This window comes from Tenrec ecaudatus, chromosome 16 (assembly GCF_050624435.1).
Source record: "Tenrec ecaudatus isolate mTenEca1 chromosome 16, mTenEca1.hap1, whole genome shotgun sequence".
Classification (NCBI taxonomy): domain Eukaryota; kingdom Metazoa; phylum Chordata; class Mammalia; order Afrosoricida; family Tenrecidae; genus Tenrec; species Tenrec ecaudatus.
The window spans coordinates 53576793-53598433 of record NC_134545.1 but is presented as its reverse complement, the minus strand read 5'-3'; the positions used below and the strand labels follow the sequence as shown (position 1 = coordinate 53598433).

General features: G+C 39.8%; 1 protein-coding gene across 1 annotated transcript in view; it reads right to left on the bottom strand.

Moving 5' to 3' along the window:
* DNAJC12 (DnaJ heat shock protein family (Hsp40) member C12) overlaps positions 1–21050 on the bottom strand; it is a 57266-nt gene extending 36216 nt beyond the window's left edge. The window contains exons 1-2 of the mRNA XM_075534558.1: positions 20881–21050; positions 13415–13493 (exon numbers count right to left, since the gene is read on the bottom strand). Coding sequence (XP_075390673.1) covers positions 13415–13493; positions 20881–20958 — 157 coding nt within the window. The 5' untranslated portion in view covers positions 20959–21050. The remainder of the gene's footprint in view (positions 1–13414; positions 13494–20880) is intronic.
* Positions 21051–21641: the final 591 nt, after the last annotated feature.

The window sequence follows — 21641 nt, the reverse complement described above, 5'->3', positions numbered from 1 at the left end:
TTGTAGATAAACTGGAGAGCTATTTAAATGGTAAATAAATAGCGTTTGATCATCAAACAGATATAGAAGCTGAAGGACTAGAAGATAAGGTTTCTTCATTGAGATGAAGAAGCATACACACACACACACAATATTGAACAAGATTTTAAAGGAAATGAGAGGACAATTAACCCATGTTTTGACCGTATAAATTTCCAAATGGAGACCTACAAGAAGAAGTTGAAACTGCTAGTCTGAAAATAAGAAGTGAGAACTAGATGAAGGATAGATTTTGGAGTCACCTATAGAGAGCTGATGATTGAAGCCAGCTCAAGAGACTGATTCCAGAGAAACGAGACTCCAGAGAATGTGAAGAGTAAATCAATAAGAGAATTGAGGAGGAAACTTGGGTAGCCTTGCTTTTAAAGGTTTGCAGGAGAGTCACAAAGGAAATTAAGAAAGAGCAGCCAAAGGGTAAGATAAATCTAGGGTGTGGTGTAGCACCGAGGAACCACATATCTATCCTCTAGTTCTTTAATATTTTCTCCTCTTACTATGATGGTTTTTATTTGTTTTACCTCATTAATCATGTTAGATCTTAAATTTGTATATTGAAAGTCATTTGGTACACGAAAGCCAAGATAGATAAACCTTCAGAAACAGTAACAAGAGTAATGGTTCCAAGTGGGTATGGAAAAAAGGGGATGGGGAAGGGGGGAACAGGGAGCTGATAGCGTTGATTACTGTATAAGCCCACTCAACAGATCGAACAACAGAGTTGCATGTGAATTGATAAGAAATGGGAAAAAAGAAAAATTACTATAGGGGAAAATAATAATAAGTGTTCCTGGGGCATAGGGTGAGGGAGTGAGAGGATAAAGGGAGCTTATGTCAAAGAGTTCAAGAAGAAAGAAAATGTTTGAAACTGATTGTGGTAGCAAATGTATATTACCGCTTGATTGAACTATGGAACATGATGATATCTGTAAGAGCTCCCAATAAAATGATTAAATAAATAAAAGAGAAGCCTACGCGGTGGAAGAAAAGGCTGTTTGTGTGTTACATGAATACCTAGAATAAAAGAGAGTGCCAGGATGGAGGGCATGGTCTACCGAGCCAAATTTTATTCCAGCTCAGAAAAAAACACCAAAAGAGAGGAGGATTGAAGTAGTTGGTGAGGAAGATCAAGTGTTGCAACCTTCAATATGGATTACAAACAAAACTACTCACAACTGGACCAATGATCGTGATAAAGAAAGAAAAGATTAAAACTAACAATGAATTCATCTTGTTTGGACCCACAATCAATGATCATGGAAGCAACAGTGAAGAATGCAAACAATACATTTTGCATTGGGCAAGTCTGCAGCACAAGATCTCTTTAAAGTACTGAAAACTGAAGTTTTCATCTGTTTTTGCCTTGTTATGGTTGTTAGATTTTTTTTAAATGTTTTTCTGTATATGAAATCCAGAACAGGTAAATCTATAGAGACAGTAACTGGATTAATGGTTTCTTGGGGGTATGACAGAGGAGGCAAATAAGGAACTAATAATGATGACTACAAGAATGAAGAAAATGTTCTAACACTGATTATGGATGATGATTGTACATCTTCCTGGTGTAATTGAACTACTGAATTGTGTGATATGTGGAGATGGCGACTGAGAAACATATACCAGAGAGACTCCGCAGAAATCAGCACAGGAGAGTTACTAAGAGGGAAATTCCAAACTGCCAAGTTGCAGGTGGAGCAACATAAAGATAAGTAGGCACAGATCCACTAGGTTTTGAGGAGCTGGGGGCTTTTGACTTACCACAGTGGAGGCCAGCTAGGGTTTGACCTTAGCCCCGCCACTGTCTCAGCCAGAGCCAGGATAATTTGGAGCTGGTGCAGGGGCTTTATCTCAACACAGCCACAGCTTGCCGCTGCCTTGGGGCAAGTATTAAACCCCTCCATCCCCAGGGTCAGGGATCGTGGCTCAGCTATTTTGTTATTTTTGTTTCCCTCTCTTCTCTCTGTTCTCCCTCACAGTCTCAGCAGGCGTAGTTTTGTCTTTGTTTGTTTTTTCTTTTTCTCTTCCTTTTTCTCTAACGTACCATTGCCAACCTTCAAACCACTCCCCTTAGCCTAGGGAATTTATGCCTGCCCTCCACCCAGCTGGGAGAGTTACAACCTCTGCAGCATAACCTGAGGCTGGGGAAAGCCTGTCCAACCTCCACAGGGGATATCCTGCCCAACTTCTTCTGGGGGAAACCCTGCCCACATTCTACTGGGGAAAATTCCATCCACCTGCCCTCTGCATTGCTTAACACGTGGCTGGGGAAATCCCGGCCACCTTCTTTGAGGCAAAACCTGCCTGTGTGGCAGGGGATGCTCCTACCCATCTTCTGTGGTCCTGCGTGACTGAGGGAACTTCCTGCCACCTGCTGTAGTGCCTCACATAGCCTAAGGCAGCTTGGCCAACACTCTCCAATGCTCCATGCTCCTCCAGGAAACTCTTCCCAACCTCTGGAGCAATCTACCAGACCAGGGCATGTCCGTCAACATTTTGCTGTGCTCTAAAACCAAAGCTGGCAACCCATCTGCCTTCTGTGGTACTCCCATTGCAGTGGGCAGCCCTGCATGCCTTCTGTGGCACCCAAGCTGCCCTGGGTCACACCATCACACCATCATGGCTTCTTGTGAGATCACCCAGGACAGCACCATCCTTGAGGGTCCACAACCACCCAACTAGCATCCCCTGAGAGGACAATCCAAATTTCCCTAAATATAACAGAATACTAGTTGACTAAGGAAAGAGTGAAGCCAAAGAAGGAAAAAAGCAGTAGGCCAATTCCATATTGCAATTAGCTACAGGCAGTTCAAAGCATTCCTTCAAGTCTCCCAGAGTGAGCCAATATTCTTCGACTCCCAGGAAATTGGCACCTGGCTCCTCTTAAATGATGCAACACAAACAGCAATCAACCTCAAAGACCTCAATGAAAAAACAGGATATACAAAAGGCAATGGCAGAAGATGTCCTGAACCTAATGACGTGCATACAAGAAGCAGACATTGATCTTACACAGAAAGAAATTTTCAGAATGCTACTTGGAGTCATACAGGATATGACAGAAACAATACATAAAAAGGATGAAATGATAGAGGACATAAAGACCATACCAAAGGAAAATACAAAAGCTTAGGGACGAAATAACAAAAACTAGTAGCTGACTCAGGAACTTCGCCAACTGTCTGGAGGAGACAGAGAACCCTACCAGTGACATAGAGAATAGCCAAGCAGACTGTAACAAAGGCAAACAAAAACCCAATAAGATCATCAGAGAAGCTGAAGAAAACCTAAGAGCTATGTCTGATGCCATGAAAAGGAACAACATCAGAATAACTGGATTACCAGAGGAAAACACAACAAAGAAGTCATTTGCAGAACTAGTGATAATTCTTGGATGAAAACTTCCCCAACTTAATGAATGAAAACCAGGCAACAATTCAGGAGGCTGAAAGAACACCAGCTAGACTGAATCCCAAGAAGTCATGAATGCACATAAGAGAAGAGAGCAGAGTAACAGATTCCAAAAATTGAAGGAAAATAATGCAAACCCAAAAATATTCTACCCAGCCAAATTATCTATCAAGATAGATGGAGAAGTAAGAGTCTTCCCAGACAAGGAAAAGCTCAAAGAATATGTTAGAAGAAACCCAGCCCTACAAAAGATCCTTGCCGACCCAGTATGGACAGACGAACAGCACTCACCACACATAAATAAGAGATCACCACATAGAACAACCCCGCCCAGAGGGCAACAAAGAGAAAACAGCTCCCAAGATAGCATCAGCTCAAAGGTGGAAAGAAATCAAGAATGAACCACACAAACACACATGCACAACACACTGATAGAAAGGGGGGTAGGAAAACACCCAAGACAAAAGGTATAAGATGATATCACAGAGCCCACAGATGGAGGTAATAACCCTGAATATCAATGGACTGAAATCAGGCATTAAAAGACTGAGGCTAGCAGACTGGCTTAGGAAACACAAACCATCATTCTGTTGCCTACAGGACACACATCTCAAGACCACAGACAAAAATAGGCTGAGAATCAAAGGCTGGAGAAAAACAAACCAAGCAAACAGCAATTGCAATCCTAATCTCAGATAAAATTGACCTCAAAGTACAAACCATAAAAAGAGATAAGAGGGACACTATATAATGCTCAAGGGAATGGTAGAAAAAGAACCAATAAGCATTTTAAACATATATTCCCCGAATGAGAGAACCGCTGAATACATTAACCAAACACCACAAATAAATTTAAAAAGAAACCACAGCCTCAAAAATTATAGTACATGACTTCAATACACCGCCCTCTGAGAAAGATAGATCACAGGGAAAGAAATTCCACAGGAAGATAAAAATCTAAATACTACAATTAGACAATTTGACTTGATAGATATTTACAGAGCTCTTCATCCAAATAAAAAAACAAAAAAATCACATTTTTTCAAGTTCACGTGGCATATATTTGAAGATAGAACACATGCTGGGGTATACGGTGAATCTGCATAAATTGAAGCACATTGATATCATACAGGCCCCTCTCTCTGACCACTGTGCCACAAGATTGGAAATCAACCAAAAGAAAATGAAGAAAACAAGAGCAAACAATCAGAGGATGAATAACTCTCTATTGCAAAAGGAGTGTGTACTGGGCCAGATCAGAGATGAAATTTCTAGAAATCAACAAGAATGAGAACACCACGTACCAAAATTTATGGGACACAAAAAGGCAAGTTATCAGAGGAAGTTTCATACATGCACACATGAAAAAGGAAGAGAGACCTATGATTGATATGCTGGCACAAATTTACAGCAACTAGAACAGAGTCAACAGGACAATCCTACTAATAGGAAAAGAAAAGAAATAATAAAAATCAAGGTTGAGATTCGGGAGAGGAAAAATAAGAAAATGTGGAAAAAATTAATGCTGCTAAAAGTTGGTTCTTTGAATGGATAAACGAATAGACAGACCATTGGCAAACCTAACCAGAAAAAAGAAGGAACAAATTTCAATAACAAGGATGAGGGATGAAAGAGGGGACATTACAACAGACCCCAATGAAATCAAAAGGATAATTACACAGTACTATGAAGGACTGATTTCCAATGAACTCAACAACTTGGAAGACATGGACAAATTCTTAGAAAAACAATCCCTCCATAGACTACCCCTGATGGACACGAAGAATCTCAACAGACCATAGCAATAGAAGAAATAGACAAAGTTATCAAGGGATTACCAACACGAAAATCCTCTGGACCAGATGGCTTCACTGGAGAATTCTACCAAGCATTCAAGAAAGACCTGACACCAATCCTACACAAACGCTTCCAGAACATAGAAAAAGACGGCAAACTTCCGAACTTCTTCTATGAAACTAGTATAACTCTGATTCCGAAACTAGGCAGGGATCCTACAAGAATCAAGTACTACAGACCAACATCCCTAATGAACATCAATGCAAAAGTCCTTAACAAAATACTGGCCAATAGATTACAAAAGCATATAAAACAAATAATTCACCATGACCAAGTGGGATTCATACCAGGGATGCAGTGATGGTTCAACATATGAAAGACTATTAGTATCATTCACCACATTGACATGAAAAACTATAAGAACCACGATAATATCAATAGATGCAGAAAAAGCATTCAACAACATCTAACACCAATTGCTGTTCAAAAAGATAGGAATGGAAGGAAAATTCCACAAGATAACACAAGCTATATCTGAAAAACTAACAGCCAATGTGGTAGTCAATGGATAAAAGACTAACACAATCCCACTGAAAATAGGGACCAGACATAGATGCCCATTGTCCCCACGTTTATTTAACATTGTACTGGGGTTTTAGCTAACAGCATAAGGCAAAGAAAAGACATCAAAGGCATTCACCTGGAGAAGGAAGAGGTGAAACTATCATTATTCACAGATGATATGATTTTATATTTGGAAAATCCCAAAAGTGCCACAGCAAGAGAGGAGTTTGGCAGAGTGGCAGGATACAAGATCAACAAACAGAAGTCCATTGGGCTGCTATGCACATCAGATAAAACCACAAAAGAGGAGATCAAAAAGGTGGTACCCTTCACAATAGCCAAGCACAAATAGAAATATCTAAGAATATACCTGACTAAAAGAACAAAAGATTTACATGAGGAAAACTACAGAACACTATTTCAAGAAACCAAAAGTGACCTCAACAAATGGAAGAATATCCCATGCTCGTGGATTGGAAGACATAATGTAGTAAAGATGTCAGTTCTGCCCAAGGTACTATATAAGTTTAATACAATTACCCTCACCTTTCTTCAAAGAAATAGAAAAAACGGATTACCAACTTCATATGGAGAGGGAAGAAGTCCCGAATTAGCAGAGAACTCCCCAAAAAGAAGGACACAGTGGGAGGGTTTGATTTATCTGACTTTAGTACATATTATACAGCTACAGTGGTCAAAACCGCATGGTATTGGTATAATGACAGATTCTTAAACCAATGCAAAAGAATTGAAAACCCAGAGAGAAAATCATCAGCACACAACTGATATTTGATAAAGACCTCAAAAATATCAAATGGGAAACAGATGCCCTCTTCAACCAGTGGTGCTGGTAAAAATGGATATCTACCATTGGATGAAGCGAGACCCTTATCTCACTCCATGGACAAGAATAAACTCAAAGTGGATCACAGACCTCAACGTAATATCCCAAACTATTAGGGCCATCCGTGAGGGAAATGGGACCAACCTGGGAACTTTGGTACTGGGAATACATAGGCTATCAGAAATAGGAAATGACACAAACACAGAGGAGGCACAAATTGACAAGTGGGATTTACTGAAGATAAAACACCTGTGTACATCGAAAGAATTCACCAAGAGAGTAATAAGAGCCCACAGACTGGGACAACATCTTTAGCAATGGCACATCAGACAAAGGCCTTATTATTAAAATCTACAATTCTCTGCTAGCTTCCAAAAAGAAAAAAACTAATTGCCCACTGAGGAGGTGGGCAAAGGACCTGAACAGAAGTTTCACAAGGGCAGAAATCCAAAAGGCCAATAAGCATAGGAGACAATGTTCCCAATGATTAACCATAAGAGAAATGCAAATTAAAACAACAGTGAGATACCATCTAACACGCTCAACAATAGCCTAATTAAAAAAATCAGAAAGCAACAAGTATTAGAGGGGTTGTGGTGGGGTAGAAACATTCATCCACTGCTGGTAGACCTGTTGGTATGTACCGCCACTATGGAAATCGATCTGGCAATATCTAAAACAGATAGAAATTGAGCTACCATACGACCCAGCAATCCCCCGTCCTAGGCATATACCCAGAAGAGGCAAGAAAGAAACCACAGCCAGATATCTGTGCTCCAATGTTCATTGCAGCACAGTTCAAAATCGTAAGGAGTTGGAAACAACCCAAATTTCCATCAACAGAAGAATGGATTAAAAACTCCATACATACAATGGAGTAAAAAAAGCAGTGATGAAGCACATCACTGCGTGGGAAGAACTGGAGGAAATTTGCTAAGTGAAGTTAGCTAAACAGAAAAGAGCAAGTACAACATGAGTCCACTGAGGTAAGCTTAAAGAAATGCAAAAGGGGCATAAGGAAAAAGCTACTGTATGCAAACAATCCTGGGGTGAGGTCCAGACCAAATCCAGGAATACATAAAGTAGCCAAATATAAAGGTGGGGGGGAAACAAGGAGGAAAAGGATATGAGTAGCGGAGGAGTGGGGACTAACCCACCCAAGGGGAGGGTATTGTGTATATCTCCACAGGGAAAGAGGGACCAGATTTCAACCCAGTGCTCCAAGTTGGGAATGCAACATACCGGCATGAAGCAGGGAACCAGTAGAGAAGTCTGAGGGGCTGGCCCCAATCCCAACTATGTGGACAGCTCCCCTCCCTCCAGAAGAATTTACTTCAGAGGATGGCACTGAAGCTACAGCTCAGGGAAAGGGACATGTCTGATCAGAGCACACGGGAGCAAATGAAAGGGGGGGGGGGGGGAGAGTGGAGCATGTCCTGACCCACCAAGCCTTGAGGACAATATACCTGCTCAGAGCAGCCAATGCACAGAGGACCATATGGCCAGTCCCACTTTGAGACATGACATCCCTCACTGACCCATAGCTCTACAGGGGCCAACACTGGAGACAGTGTGGGAATTGCACCCGATCTGATCACACCCCACCGAGGCAAAATACTAAGAGCATGCAACTGAACAGCAAGGGGAGCAGATCAAGGAAGTCCAGAGGGAATACCAAAAATAGACTTTGGGGCCAGGGCATGGCATCCCAACAGACTTGACCAGAAAACATTCCTAACGGTTAACAAATAGACCTTGAACTATTTGCAGGCTTTTTTTCGTCATTGGTTTTTTGTTTTTGTTGTTGTTTTCTTTTCTTTTGTCGCTTTGTTTTGCTCTGTCATGTTTCTGTGCATATTATTATGCTGCGGGTCTATCTAGATAAGATAGGGGGGATAAACAATATGGAGGAGAAAACAACAGGACCAACAGTTGGGGGGGCAGGACATGGAATAGGAGGAGGTGGGGGAAAGGAAATGGGTGCTAACAAATCCAGGGACAAGGGAACAACAAGTGATCCAAAATCGGTGGTGAGGAGGGTGTAAGAGGCCTGGTAGGGCATGATCAAGGGTAATGTAACCAAAAGGAATTACTGAAACCCAAATGAAGGCTGAACATGATAGTGGGACAAGAGGAAAGTAAAAGGAAATAGATGAAAGAACTAGGAGGCAAAGGAAATTTACAGAGGTCTAAATGCAGGCATGTACATATGAAAATATATTTATATATAACAATGGGCACATAGATCTATGTACATATATTTATAGGTTTAGTATTAAGGTAGCAGATGGACATTGGGCCTCCACTCAAGTACTCTCTCAACGCAAGAAAACTTTGTTCTATTAAACTGGAATTCCATGATGCTCACCTTCCTGACACGATTGCTAAAGACAAAGCGGGTGCATAAACAAATGTGGTGAAGAAAGTTGATGGTGCCTGGCTATCAACAGATGTAGTGTCTGAGGGTCTTAAAGGCTAGTCAGTGTGCAGTATAGCACTGATGAAACATACAACTTTCCTCCAATTCTTTAATGGTTCTTCCCCCACACCCCCAACTATCATGATTCCAATTCTGCCTTACAAATCCAGCTAGACTAGAGGATGTGCACTGGTACAGATAGGAACTGGAAACACAGGGAATCCAGTACAGATGAACCCCTCAGGACCAATAATGAGAGTAGCGATACCAGGAGGTATCAGGGGAGATATTGAAAATAGCGATACCAGGAGATGGGGGGTTAGAAAGGGGAAACGATCAGAAGGATCTACATATACCCCCTCCCAGGGGATGGACAACAGAAACGTGGGCGAAGAGTAAGTTGGACAGTGTAAGACATGACAAAATAATAATAAGTTATAAATTATCAGGGGATCATGGGGAGGGAAGGGAAAAATGAGGGGGTGATACCAAGGACTCAAGTAAAAAGAAATGTTTTGAGAATGATGATGATAACAAATGTATAAATGTGCTTGACACAATGGATGGAAGTATGGATTGTGATAAGAGTTGTACGAGTCCCTAATAAAATGATTTTTTTAAAGAATTGTGTGATCAGTGTGGGAATTGCACCTGACCTGACCCCACCACACCGAGGCAAATCACTGGGGGAGTGCAGCGGAACAGCAAGGGAATGGAGTGGCAAGGTCCCCAGGGAATGCTGAAAGTGGACTTTAGGGCCAGGGCGTGGTGCCCCAACAGACTGGACTGGAAAACGCTCCTAAGGGCCAGCAAACGATCCCTGCACTAACTAAAAGCTTTTCTCTTGTGAACTGTTTTGTTCTGTTCTTTTCAGTGATTTGTTTTTGTTGTTTTGTTGTCTGGTTGTATACTGTTGCTTTGTTTTCCTCTGACTAGTTTTCGTGCATGTTAGTGACTCCACAGGTCTGTCTGAATAGGACAGGCTGGATGAACTATCTGGAGGAAAAACAACGGGACCGACAGTTCCGGGGGGACTTGGGGTGGGGGGGTAGGGGGAGTAAGGAAGTGGTGTTAACAAACCCAGGGACAAGGGAAAAACATGGGACCCCAAATGGTAGAGAAGGGGGAGTGGCAGGCATGGTGGGAAATGATCAAGGGTAAGGTTGCTTAGAGAAGAGGTATACTCTAGCCCAGGTGGCGATGAAGCATGGTAGTGGGGCAGGAGGAAAGTCAAGAGAGATGGAGGAAAGAGCTAGGAGTCAAAGAGCATTCATGGAGGTCTAGACAAAGACATGTACATGCAAATATATATAGGAGGATGGGAAAATAGATCTATGTGTCTATATTTATAGGTCAAGTATGAAGGTGGCGGAAGGACCTTGGGCCTCTACTCAAACACTCCCTCAATGCATGAATACCTTCTTTTATTAAATTGGAACTCTATGATGCTCATTCTCCCGACACAACGGCTGGAGCCAAAGTGGGTGAACAAGTAAATGTGGTGAAGAAAGCTGATGGTGCCCGGCTATCAAAAGAGATAGTGACTGGGGTCTTAAAGGCCTGAAGATAAACAAGCGGCCATCTAGCTCAGAAGCAACAAAGTCCACATGGAAGAACACACCAGCCTGTGTGATCTAGTGGTCCCGAAGGGATCAGTTACCAGGCATCGAAGAACAAAAAATCATATCATTGACTGCACACCTCCATGATAGCATCGCTGAAGACAAATGGATGCATAAGCAAATGTGGTGAAGAAAGCTGATGGTGCCCGGCTATCAAAAGAGATAGTGTCTGGGGTCTTAAAGGCTTGAAGGTGAACAAGCGGCCATCTAGCTCAGAAGCAAAAAAGCCCACATGGAAGAAGCACACCGGCCAGTGCGATCACGAGGTGCCAAAGGGACCAGGTATAAGGCATCATGCAAAAAAAAGATATGTGTGTGTATGTATGTGTATATATGTGTATATGTATATATGTATGTGTATATATGTATATATATGTATATATATACCATATTAAATGAAGGGGGAAGTGCAGAGTGGAGACCCAAGGCCCAAGTGTCGGCCAATGGAGATCCCCTCATAGAGGGGTTTAGGAGAGGAGATGGGTTAATTAGGGTGTGAGGTAGTACCGATGAAGAACACAGCTTTCCCCCAGATCCTGGATGCTTCCTCCCCCCAACTACCATGATCCGAATTCTACCTTGCAGGGCTGGATAGGACAGAGGCTGTACAGTGGTACATATGAGGGCTGGAGGTACAGGGAATCCAGGGTGGATGATACCTTCAGGACCAGGGGTGTGAGGGACAATGCTGGGAGAGTGGAGGGTGAGTAGGTTGGAAAGGGGGAACTGATTACAAGGATCCACATGTGACCTCTTCCCTGGGAGAGGGACAGCAGAGAAGGGGGGAAGGGAGACTCCGGATAGGGCAAGATATGACAAAATAACGATGTATAAATTACCAAGGCCACATGAGGGAGGGGGGAAAGGGGGGGAGGGGTAAAAAAAGAGGACCTGATGCAAGGGGCTTAAGTGGAGAGCAAATGCCTTGAGAATGATTGGGGCAGGGAATGTATGGATGTGCTTTATACAATTGATGTTTGTATATGTATGGATGGTGATAAGAGTTGTATGAGTCCCTAATAAAATGTAAAAAAAGAAAAGAGGAGAAAAAAATGATTAGGGCAAAGACTGTACAGATGTGCTTTATACAATTGATGTATGTATATGTATGAACTGTGATAAGAATTGTATGAGCCCCAATAAATTGTTAATAAAAAAAATAAAATTAAAAAAAAGAATTGTGTGATATGTGAGTTATATGCCAATAAAACTGTTTTTTAAAACAGCACTGAAAAAAACAAAACAAACAAACCAAAAAAAAAAAAAAACAGCACTGAAGAGCAAGGATGTTACTTTGAGGACTAATGTGTTCCTGACCCGTCACAGTACTTTCCATAGGCACGTGAAAGTTGAACATTGAAGAAGAGTGAATGCATTTGAATTATGGTGCTGACAAAAAACATGAATGGTACTATGGACCGCCAAAAAAACAAACAGATTTTTCTTGGAAGGCGTACAACCAGAATGCTCCTTAGAGGCCATGTTGGCAAGAGTTCCTTTCATGTACTTTGGACATATTATCAGCAGAGACCAATCTTGGAGAAGGACATCATGCTTGGTAAAGTAGAAGGGCAGCAAAAAGTGGAAGAGCCTTGAAGACCTGGATTGATAGAGTGAATGCAATGATGGACTGGCAGGATGGCGCGAGAGAGGCGTGTGTCATTTTGTGATCTATCGGGTTGCTGTAAATTGGAACTGACTGAATGACACGTAAACCAGCAATAGAGAAGACAAAGTCTAAAAAGTAACCACTGATTTGAATTAAAAGAAATTACTGGAGTTCTTTACAAGAGCCACTTCTAAGGAAGGTGGAAGAGGAAGTCAGAGTGGAGTAGATTGAAAACTGGGGGAAAGGAGAGTTTATACATCAGCTGTGGACTTCTTTTTCTAGAAGTCTAGATCTGAAGACAGATATATGGGAGAAGCAAAAGGGAGATGAGTTAAAGAAGGATTGGGGGTTTGTTTACGTTGTTTCAAGATGGGACAGACATAAGTATTTACAAAAATTGATGATAAAGGAAAAAAACAAAAGCATGACTATATTATCACATATTATATATAGATAGTTGCATTTTCCCAAAATGACAGAAACACAGCAAAATACTCAGCAAGGAAACTACCTGGGAACGAAAATTCTCAAATCATATTAACCCAGAATAGCTGATAACATAAAGCCTGAGCTGGAAAAATTTTAAACCACAAACCAGCATAGTATAGGAAAAGGATGAAGGATGCTAAATGTCTATCATTAAAAACGACCCCACACTTACCTCATAATCCTGGCCTCTAACGCCACCACCCAGGAGTGCAAAAACACCCTTTGGTGTGAATGAAAATAACAAATAGAAGCAACTGTCCAATGGATTTTCTTCAACTTTATTGCAACTTTCTAAAATGTACATTTATATAAGCTTTAAATGTGCATATTTTACATAATAATCTGTGTATTTTATCTATGCATGATAAATATTGGAACTGCATGCTATGATGTATTTTGTAACTCATTGTGTATAAATTACATCTGTTAATCTAGAAAACAAAGAGATACAGTTGGCTACCCAATGGCTTTTAATTCCAGAGACTATTCATTTTCTTTTCTTTTTTGTATTAAATTATTTTATTGGGGAGCTCTTATAAATCTTATGACAATCCATCATTCAATTGTACTAAGCACTCTCAGAGACTATTCATTCTTGAGAAATAATATTATTATTTAATATTTACCGGCTTTGGAATTTTCAGGATGCTTGTCAGGGTGACATTCCAGGGCTCTGATCTTAAATTCTGCCAAGATTTGTTCAACCTAAAACAAAAACAAACATGTAAATACTTGTTCAACTTGGGCTTCAGTGCTCTCCAAAACAGCCAGGAACTATGCAACTTCTTGATTTTAACCTGAAAATTCTCTTTTAACTTATTGATCTAGGAAATATTTTCCTCACAGAAATTCAGAAGGCATTCAATAAAAGCTGTTATTCAGTGAATGTTTTATGCCAACAACTTAACTTGCTATTATTGTACTTAATAACGGCTCTAGATATCTGTGAGCACTATATATTTAAGGGTCTAACTGGTCAAATAGGTTACTTTTACCAACAAAAACAAACAAACTCAATCTATTGCCTTCGTGTGGGCTCCAGTTCACCGTGGTCCCATGTGTTTTCTAAGAGATTTCTTGGCTGGGAGTTTTACTATAGCAGATTGCTAGGCCTGGCTTGCGTGCTTGCTTTCATGGATTCAATCCATCAACTCTTTTAGATGAATCCTAGAAAACATGTTTACTTCACTGTGGCCTTCCAATGATGCTGAGCCACTATTTGTTATTCAGGGATGACTGCTCCAGTTTATACATTACCCATTACATAGCTCCTTCACCCTGCCAGTTATAACTTTTAAATTTTTACTAAGAATTTCACAGTTTTGATTGGGAATATGGCGACCCAAACCCAAACTAAAATGAAGTTTGAAGGTTGTCTATGATTTTATTTTATTATACTTACCTACATACTTGATGTAATAATGAATGATTTGGGATTGCCTTTGCTAATCCTAACTGTGATAATGGCTACCGTGGAAAATGATAGTTAATGTCTCTCCTCTGGAATTCAGGGTTAGGTGTTAAATCCTAGTTCAGCCACAAGGGGTTAGGCAAGTTACTTCCAAGTGCCTGGGTTTCCTCATCTTTACATTTGATTAATAATGCATGTACTATAGTCATTATATAGCTATTACTAAATGACAGTGGGAAAGTAATTTACCAAAAAAAGTAATTTACCCAAAGTTACTTAAAAAACAAAAAGAGTTCTTTTAGTCCTTTGAAACTGGGTAGTCAGGGTCCAAACCCTACAATCTGAACCACAGTTGTATGTGGTTCAATGTTTCAGGTTTAAGAAACAATGATCGGGTTCTTTATTTATTATCCAGGAGTTCTGGTGGCATAGTGGGTTACACAGTGAGCTGATCACCATCAGATCGGCTGTCAGAACCCACCAGCTGCGCTGCAGAAGAAAGGCAGGGCTTTCTGCTCCCATACAGATGAACAGCCTCAGAAACCTGACATAGCATCACTGAGTCAGAATCATCTTGATGGCAGTGAGCTTTGGGGTAGGATATTTAATACCTTACAATTAATAAAAGCAAACTACTTCTTCACTGAGAAATCTCAAGCAGCTCAGCTCAACAATATAGAATTCATCAGAGACGCTCCTATCAGCTCCATGTCATCGTTAGTCAATTTTCATTAAAGCTTCCTTAACTATTTATAGTCGTTACATAATGTTGTGTCAACTTGAAGATGTATAAGTGAAGGGGTGGAGTTTAGCCTGTCAGTCAGGTCACAGCCTGATGGTATCCCCTGGTGAACATGGCCTTCTCACAAGGAGGATCCTGGAAACTCCTCTCTCTTTCTACTTCACCTACCTGTTGGCCAGCCATGCAGCTGAGACCTGTCAGAGTCCTGGAGATCCATCCAGTGCCATTGGATCCACAAGACTTTTCACCAACCAGCCTGTGACCTTCCTGTATTTTTTGCATCATTGCATGTGGCTGCATGAGTCTGGACTTATGGACTAGTATCACACGTATGGACTTGATCTAGACTGGGCTGAGATGTTTGCTTGATATATAATTACTTCTTTATATAAAGCTCTCGCTTATACAAATAAAAGTGTCACTGAATTTGTATCTCTAGTGAACCTGACCTAAGATTGTGGGAAACTGAGAACCGGGGAGAGTGTATGCAGACAAATTGTCTACACTCATAATTTGAGGAGTCTGGGAGGCTGAGACTCTCTCTCTCGTAGAGAGAGGCCTTCACGTTTGTGGGCTGGAGATGAATACCAGTTACATTCTCCTAACTAAAGTTGTTCCCCACAACGTCCCCCTGTTATAATGCCAATGTTGAGGTGCTGCTTGCAAGCATGCTACTATATGCTTGGAGGTTAGCTGCCTGAAGGTTGTCTGCCACCTGCCATCTAGAGCAATCAGACCATCCCACTCCCTTCTGATGAGGATCATAGACTGCTCCCCTGGAGAAGAGTTCAGGGACATTTAAGGTCAAGCCGCCATCTTAACTTTAGAACCTGCCCATCTGGTTATGTATGTACCTTCCTGTTATGTGTGTGTCCCTAGTATGTCCTCTTCCTGTGGTGTATATGTATGACATGGCTTGCATACCTGAGATTATAAAGCCTATGAGAGAATACATTCCCTACTCTCTGGTTCTGGTATTCGTGGAAGAGGTGAGCCCTTGCTTACCTTCTCTGATGTTTCTTTAATTTACCCTTCAGTTACACAACCACTCCCTAGGACCCACTCAGTCATGGAGGCTGGTCCCCACATGATATACTAGTACAGTCAAACTCAGACAGCACTAGTATCCACATAAATAAAGCCTCCAAGACTGACAACTCTGCTATTTTCTTGTTAAACATCTACAAGGAACTCCCTGGAACAACAGGAAAAGATTAACTTTCTGTTAAGAACTGTATTTAGGGGGGGGGCAAAAAAAAGAACTGTATTTATAAGGGAGGAAGGGAAATGAGCTAATACCAAAGGCTCAAGTAGAAAAAACATCTTTTGAAAATGATGATGGCAACATATATACAAATGTGCTTGACACAATGGATGGATGGATGGATGGATGGATGGATGGATGGATGGATGGATGGATGGATGGATGGATGGATGGATGGATGGATGGATGGGGATAAGAGCTGCACACGCACCAAATAAAATGATTTTTTTCAAAAAAAAAAACACAGAAGAACTATATTTAACTGTAGGCTTGCAATTCATGAGAGTTCCCTCCTTTAACTCAAACTCACTGTGCCAGCAAGGTCATTCAGACCCACAATCACCCTACAGGGTGAGGTAGAACTGACCCTGAGTTTCCAAGACTGTAATTCACCTTTCTCCCACAAGGAAGCTGATGCTTTCGAACTGCTGACTTTGAGGTTAGCAGCCCAACTTGTAACCACTAGGTCACCAGAGCCCCCTTTAACTAGCATCACTATAAACTGCTGTGTAACAAAGAAAACCGAGGTTTATGTTTGCTTTTAAATTTTAAAACATTAAATATTCTAGAAGACCAGTAGTAAGCATTTTTAATAATTTATGAATAGTCACAACCACTCTGAAACTGTTCCATCAATACTGAGTAAAAGTGAAATACCCTTTCCTCCCCTCCCTTCAAGATAACTGCTTATATCCTTGAGGCACTTAGCTACACATTTACATTTATATCTTGGGTTTATAGTGATGTGAATAAATTTATATCCATCGATCAAAAGTAAAGGGAGCACTGGTGGCAGAATGGTTACAAGGTGGGGTGCGAAACAAAGGCCAACAGTTTGAAACCCACTAGGTGCCCCATGCGAGAATGATGGGCCTTTCTACTCTGGTCAACAGTTACAGACTTACAAACTCAGGGGCAGTTCCACCCTGCCCTACAGAGTTGCTATGAGTCAGCATCAACTCGATGGCAGTGAGTTTGTTTTTGTTTTTTAACAAAGTATAAAATTTTGGTGTGTGTTTTTTAATGTTGTTATTTTATCTTTTAATTCATGACCCATTGAGAAACATTCTGGTATTAATCTATAGAAACCAATGTGGTAAGATGGTTAATTCTCGATAGGGCAAACATGTGTACTTATTATTTTCTCCTATATATTTTGTGTCTTTCCAATTTCCAAACATTTAAAAACATAGGGAGTTTCTGAGACAAGGGAGTAGAGAACCTGGTCTTTCTCCCACAGAGCTGGCTGATGGTTTCAAACTGCTGACTTTGCGGTTAGCAGCCCATCCCCTAATCACTATGCCACCAGGGCTCCTAGTCTACCATAAAACCAAACCAAATTCACTGTCCTGGGATCAATTCTGACTCACGGCGACCGTGTAGGACAACATGTAACCCCTACACCCCCAGGGCTCCTTTCTTCTGCCAAAAAGGGGAGACCTGATAACCTACGACCTTTGTGTAGAATCTGAAATAGAAGTGTTTTTAAAAGGCGGAGTGACTTGGGATAAAACTCTGGCATATATATTTTAAGTGACACAAACATTGTTTTCCACCCATCAAAATGGAAATGCTCCCATGTATATAAGAGAAATAAAACTTATCTCATGGCTTATACCTATGATGGTATTTTCCATTTGTGAAGGGTGGTTTTGTTTGTTTGCTTGTTTTTAAGCCTGTGTGTGTTATAGCGCTGCTATAACCGAAATACCACACCTGGATGTCTTAACAAACGGAAGCTCATTTTCTCACAGGTTAGAAGCCAGGGCATCTGAACTCAGGGCACTGGCTCCCCTCTCCAGTTTATTCCCTCTTTCCTTGGAGATCTCCAGGCGGCTTGGCATCTGTCTTCCATCTCTGCTTGCTTGTTTGCTTAATCGGTTTTATATTTCAAAAGAGATTGGCTCAAGATACACCCTACACTCAACTCCAATTGGGATTGTAAGCATAGGCTAAGATTTCAGCACACGTTTTGGAGGAATAATTCAATCCATAACATCTCCTAAGGAAAATCTTTATAATTACTCCACTAGAGTCGCTGCAATATATACATTTTGCTTTTATTTTAATTAATTTTCAACACAAGTTTTAAATTGTAGAACTACACACTAAAACAAGTGTCTAAATGCTGTTATTACCAAGCGGTCAACCTACCCACCACCACTGAGCCGATTATGACTCATGGCAACTCTATACAACAGAGTAGGGCAGCTTCCAAGTATTTCCCAGTTTGTAAATCTTTTTGGAAGCAGACTGCTTCACCTTTCTTCAGGTACTAAGAGGCTAATGGGTTCAAACAGCCAAACTTTGCATTAGCAGCCCAACACTAATCCATCGCACCACTAACTCTGTTATAAGCAGAACTAAAATATCAAGCTGCTTTGAAATTATGAAGTCACTGTTAAGCCACTTTTAAGTATGAAAAGTTCGGGTCAATTTTGGAGCATCGAATCCAGGGATATTTGAAGTAAAGTAAAATATCATATCCATCCAAACATGTCTTCTAACATAAGCAAGAAAAGAAAGTGTCATATTAAGGAGTATTAAAATATTTTAAATAGGAAGAATCCACAGGGAAAAAAAACAATGGAATGATACATATTAAAAGAAGTGACAAATTGTCAGAAGTTATTTCATTTAAAATCCATTGCTATTACCTAGACATGTTATGTCATTGATAGGATCTGTAGCATATCCAGAAAAAAAGTAATGTTGAGACAGTGCTTTAATTTCCCTTTCAAGATATGCCACAGTGTACTTGGAGAAGCAAAAGCATAACTGATAATCATGAAATGGCACCATTATAAACATTACAAATAAACAATGGGATCTTTTTAGTGAATCCATCCACAACTATTTCTCCTTCTTTGTAGACAGAAAAGACAATAGCCTAACTACAAAAGACTGACCAAATGGGTCAAGAAGTTTATTAGAAGATATGGACCTTAGCTTTACATTATGCATGTCAATATTTCTTAAAAATCCAAAATGTGAAATACGGAAAACGAGCTGATTCTAGGAACCCAAGTGGAAGGTGAATTTTGAGAATGATGAGGGCAACGAATGTATAAGGGTGCTTTACTCAATTGATGTATGTATGGATTGTGATAAGAGTTGTATGAGCCTCAATAAAAAGATTTATTAAATTAAATATATATAATTAATTTTAAATTTTAAAAATCCAAAATGTGGAGCTTATAGAATTATATTTTTTCCTTTATTTTTAAATAGTTCTATTAAAAATCATTTGGCAATAGTATAATCCAAAGTGTGACCAATACATATGGTAAAAATGGTAATAACCTTTCTCAACTTCTACAAGGTAATCACCATCAAGGTGAGTAATGTAAAATATTATTCTAAATGAGAAATGGGCCACTAAAATGGGACTATAGCCTGTTCTCATTGTATGAATATTTCAACATCAAGTATCTGAGATATTGTCCTCAGTGTGATGAAGATTGAAAATAGAAATTTTAATCCTTTGTGCACAATAACACAATCCATCTTCAAAAGAAAACTCGATTAATTTATTACTAAACACGCCCTTTTGAATCAAGAACAACTATAAAATATTTTCCTTTTAAATATTAATGTTCATAATTGTGCTTTAATAATCATAAGATCCTTAGAGTGAGATTTAGTTCATACTCAAATAATAATCCATATTGCTTAAATGCAATTATTATTAATCAAATAATTAATCATATTACTATTCATTTCATCAGTATTGAAGACATTGAAAAGCTGAGAGTAAGCTAAATGTTTAACTATAAGAGTATAGTTCAATTATGGTACAACAGTAAAATGAAATATGCAACCATTAAAATACATATGGAGAATGTTTAATATCATGGAGAAATGCCTGCTATATAATATTAATGGTAAAAAACAGGAATCAAAATATATAAAATATGCTCCCAAACATGTCTCATATACATGCATATATAGTGTTTCTTGGCAACTAAAAATTAATATGTCAAAATATTTATAAAGGTACCTAATGTGGTAGAATTCTATTTCAATTTTTTTCTATGATTTTTGTAATTGCTTGAGAGGAAACTTTTTTAAAAATTATTTCGTTTTAGAGCAAGTGAACAACTGTAGGTTTTCAAATTTGCTTTCTTTCAAAAGCCAAACTTTTAAGAAGTAATTTCTACAACACAATTTGAGATATTACCATTAAAAAGATGTTTCTTGGTTCATAATTTGACTGCTCATATGAACGTTCATATTTTAATATAATAAATATTTTAATATAATAAATTAATAAAAATAAATATGATAAAATGTTAATATAATTAAATATTTTAACATCACTAATTACTAGAAAATAATTCATCATAAATATAGTATAAATTACCAAATAAAAATATAGCCGATGTATGCTAAGCACAGTCAACAACAATTACAGTCAAAGGTGCATTTTAGTACATTGTGAACCGTGGTGTATGCCGTGTAAAGAATACACAAATGAATCAGAAACTTCCATAACATTTCAAAGACGGGCACGTCTACACATTTAAATTCTTAACTTTCCCTGAGCCAAAGGGGCTTTAAGTTAATACAACATTTGTTTTTTAGGCAATGGAATTAAAAGCTCAATGTTGAAACAATTTTTTTTTAACTTGAAATATTGTTGGGGAAAATGAACAGCCACTAACCACTGTCTTACCGAAGACAGTTCATCGCATCCCAGTAACGTGTAGTAGTCTTCAGTGTCGTCCAAACTGTAATTCAGTATTGCGTCCATTCTACACTGTGAGCTAGCTTCTTCCTTCTGAAAGAAGCGGCACAGTGGGCTGTGAATGACCAGGACCGGCCGCCTGAAGGCTGATTGTACGCTCTGCAAGTCCTCCCAAACGCCCACAAGTAGCTTTGAGGCGGGCCACTGTCAGCACCCCCACACGTCACCCTAGACCTTCGTAAACACTGCCTTTGATTGGTCGCTTGCAGACGCGAAAAGAGTAGCCCACGTGCCAACTGCACCTTGCAGGCTGCCTGGGAGCTGTAGTTCGAGTTACCTAAGAAGCGGCAAACGAATCATTTCTCATTTGGGTGAATAAAGAATGACTCTCGATTTACACAAGCTCCCCAAATTAACCTTTTTTCCTTTTCCTTGAGGGATAGGCGATAACATTTAACCCCTGTGCTAGCATGGTAAGATTTGTTCAGTATGAGTAGTGCGTGCTTTGGTGAGTATTAAAAAGATCTCCTGATTTTTAAAAAGCTTTAAAAGTATAAAAAAAAGAGAATGAGCTAGCAAAGTAGTTCGTCGTTTTATAATGTACTCATTCATCCAACAAGCAGGTTCTGGAGCTTCCAGAAAGATGTACACCCTAGGACACTACCCTACAGGGTAGTTTGACCGGACAGCAGTGGGTTTGGTTGTGTTTGAAACAGGAAAAAAAGTTATAAAACAGAAATAAAAGTAGT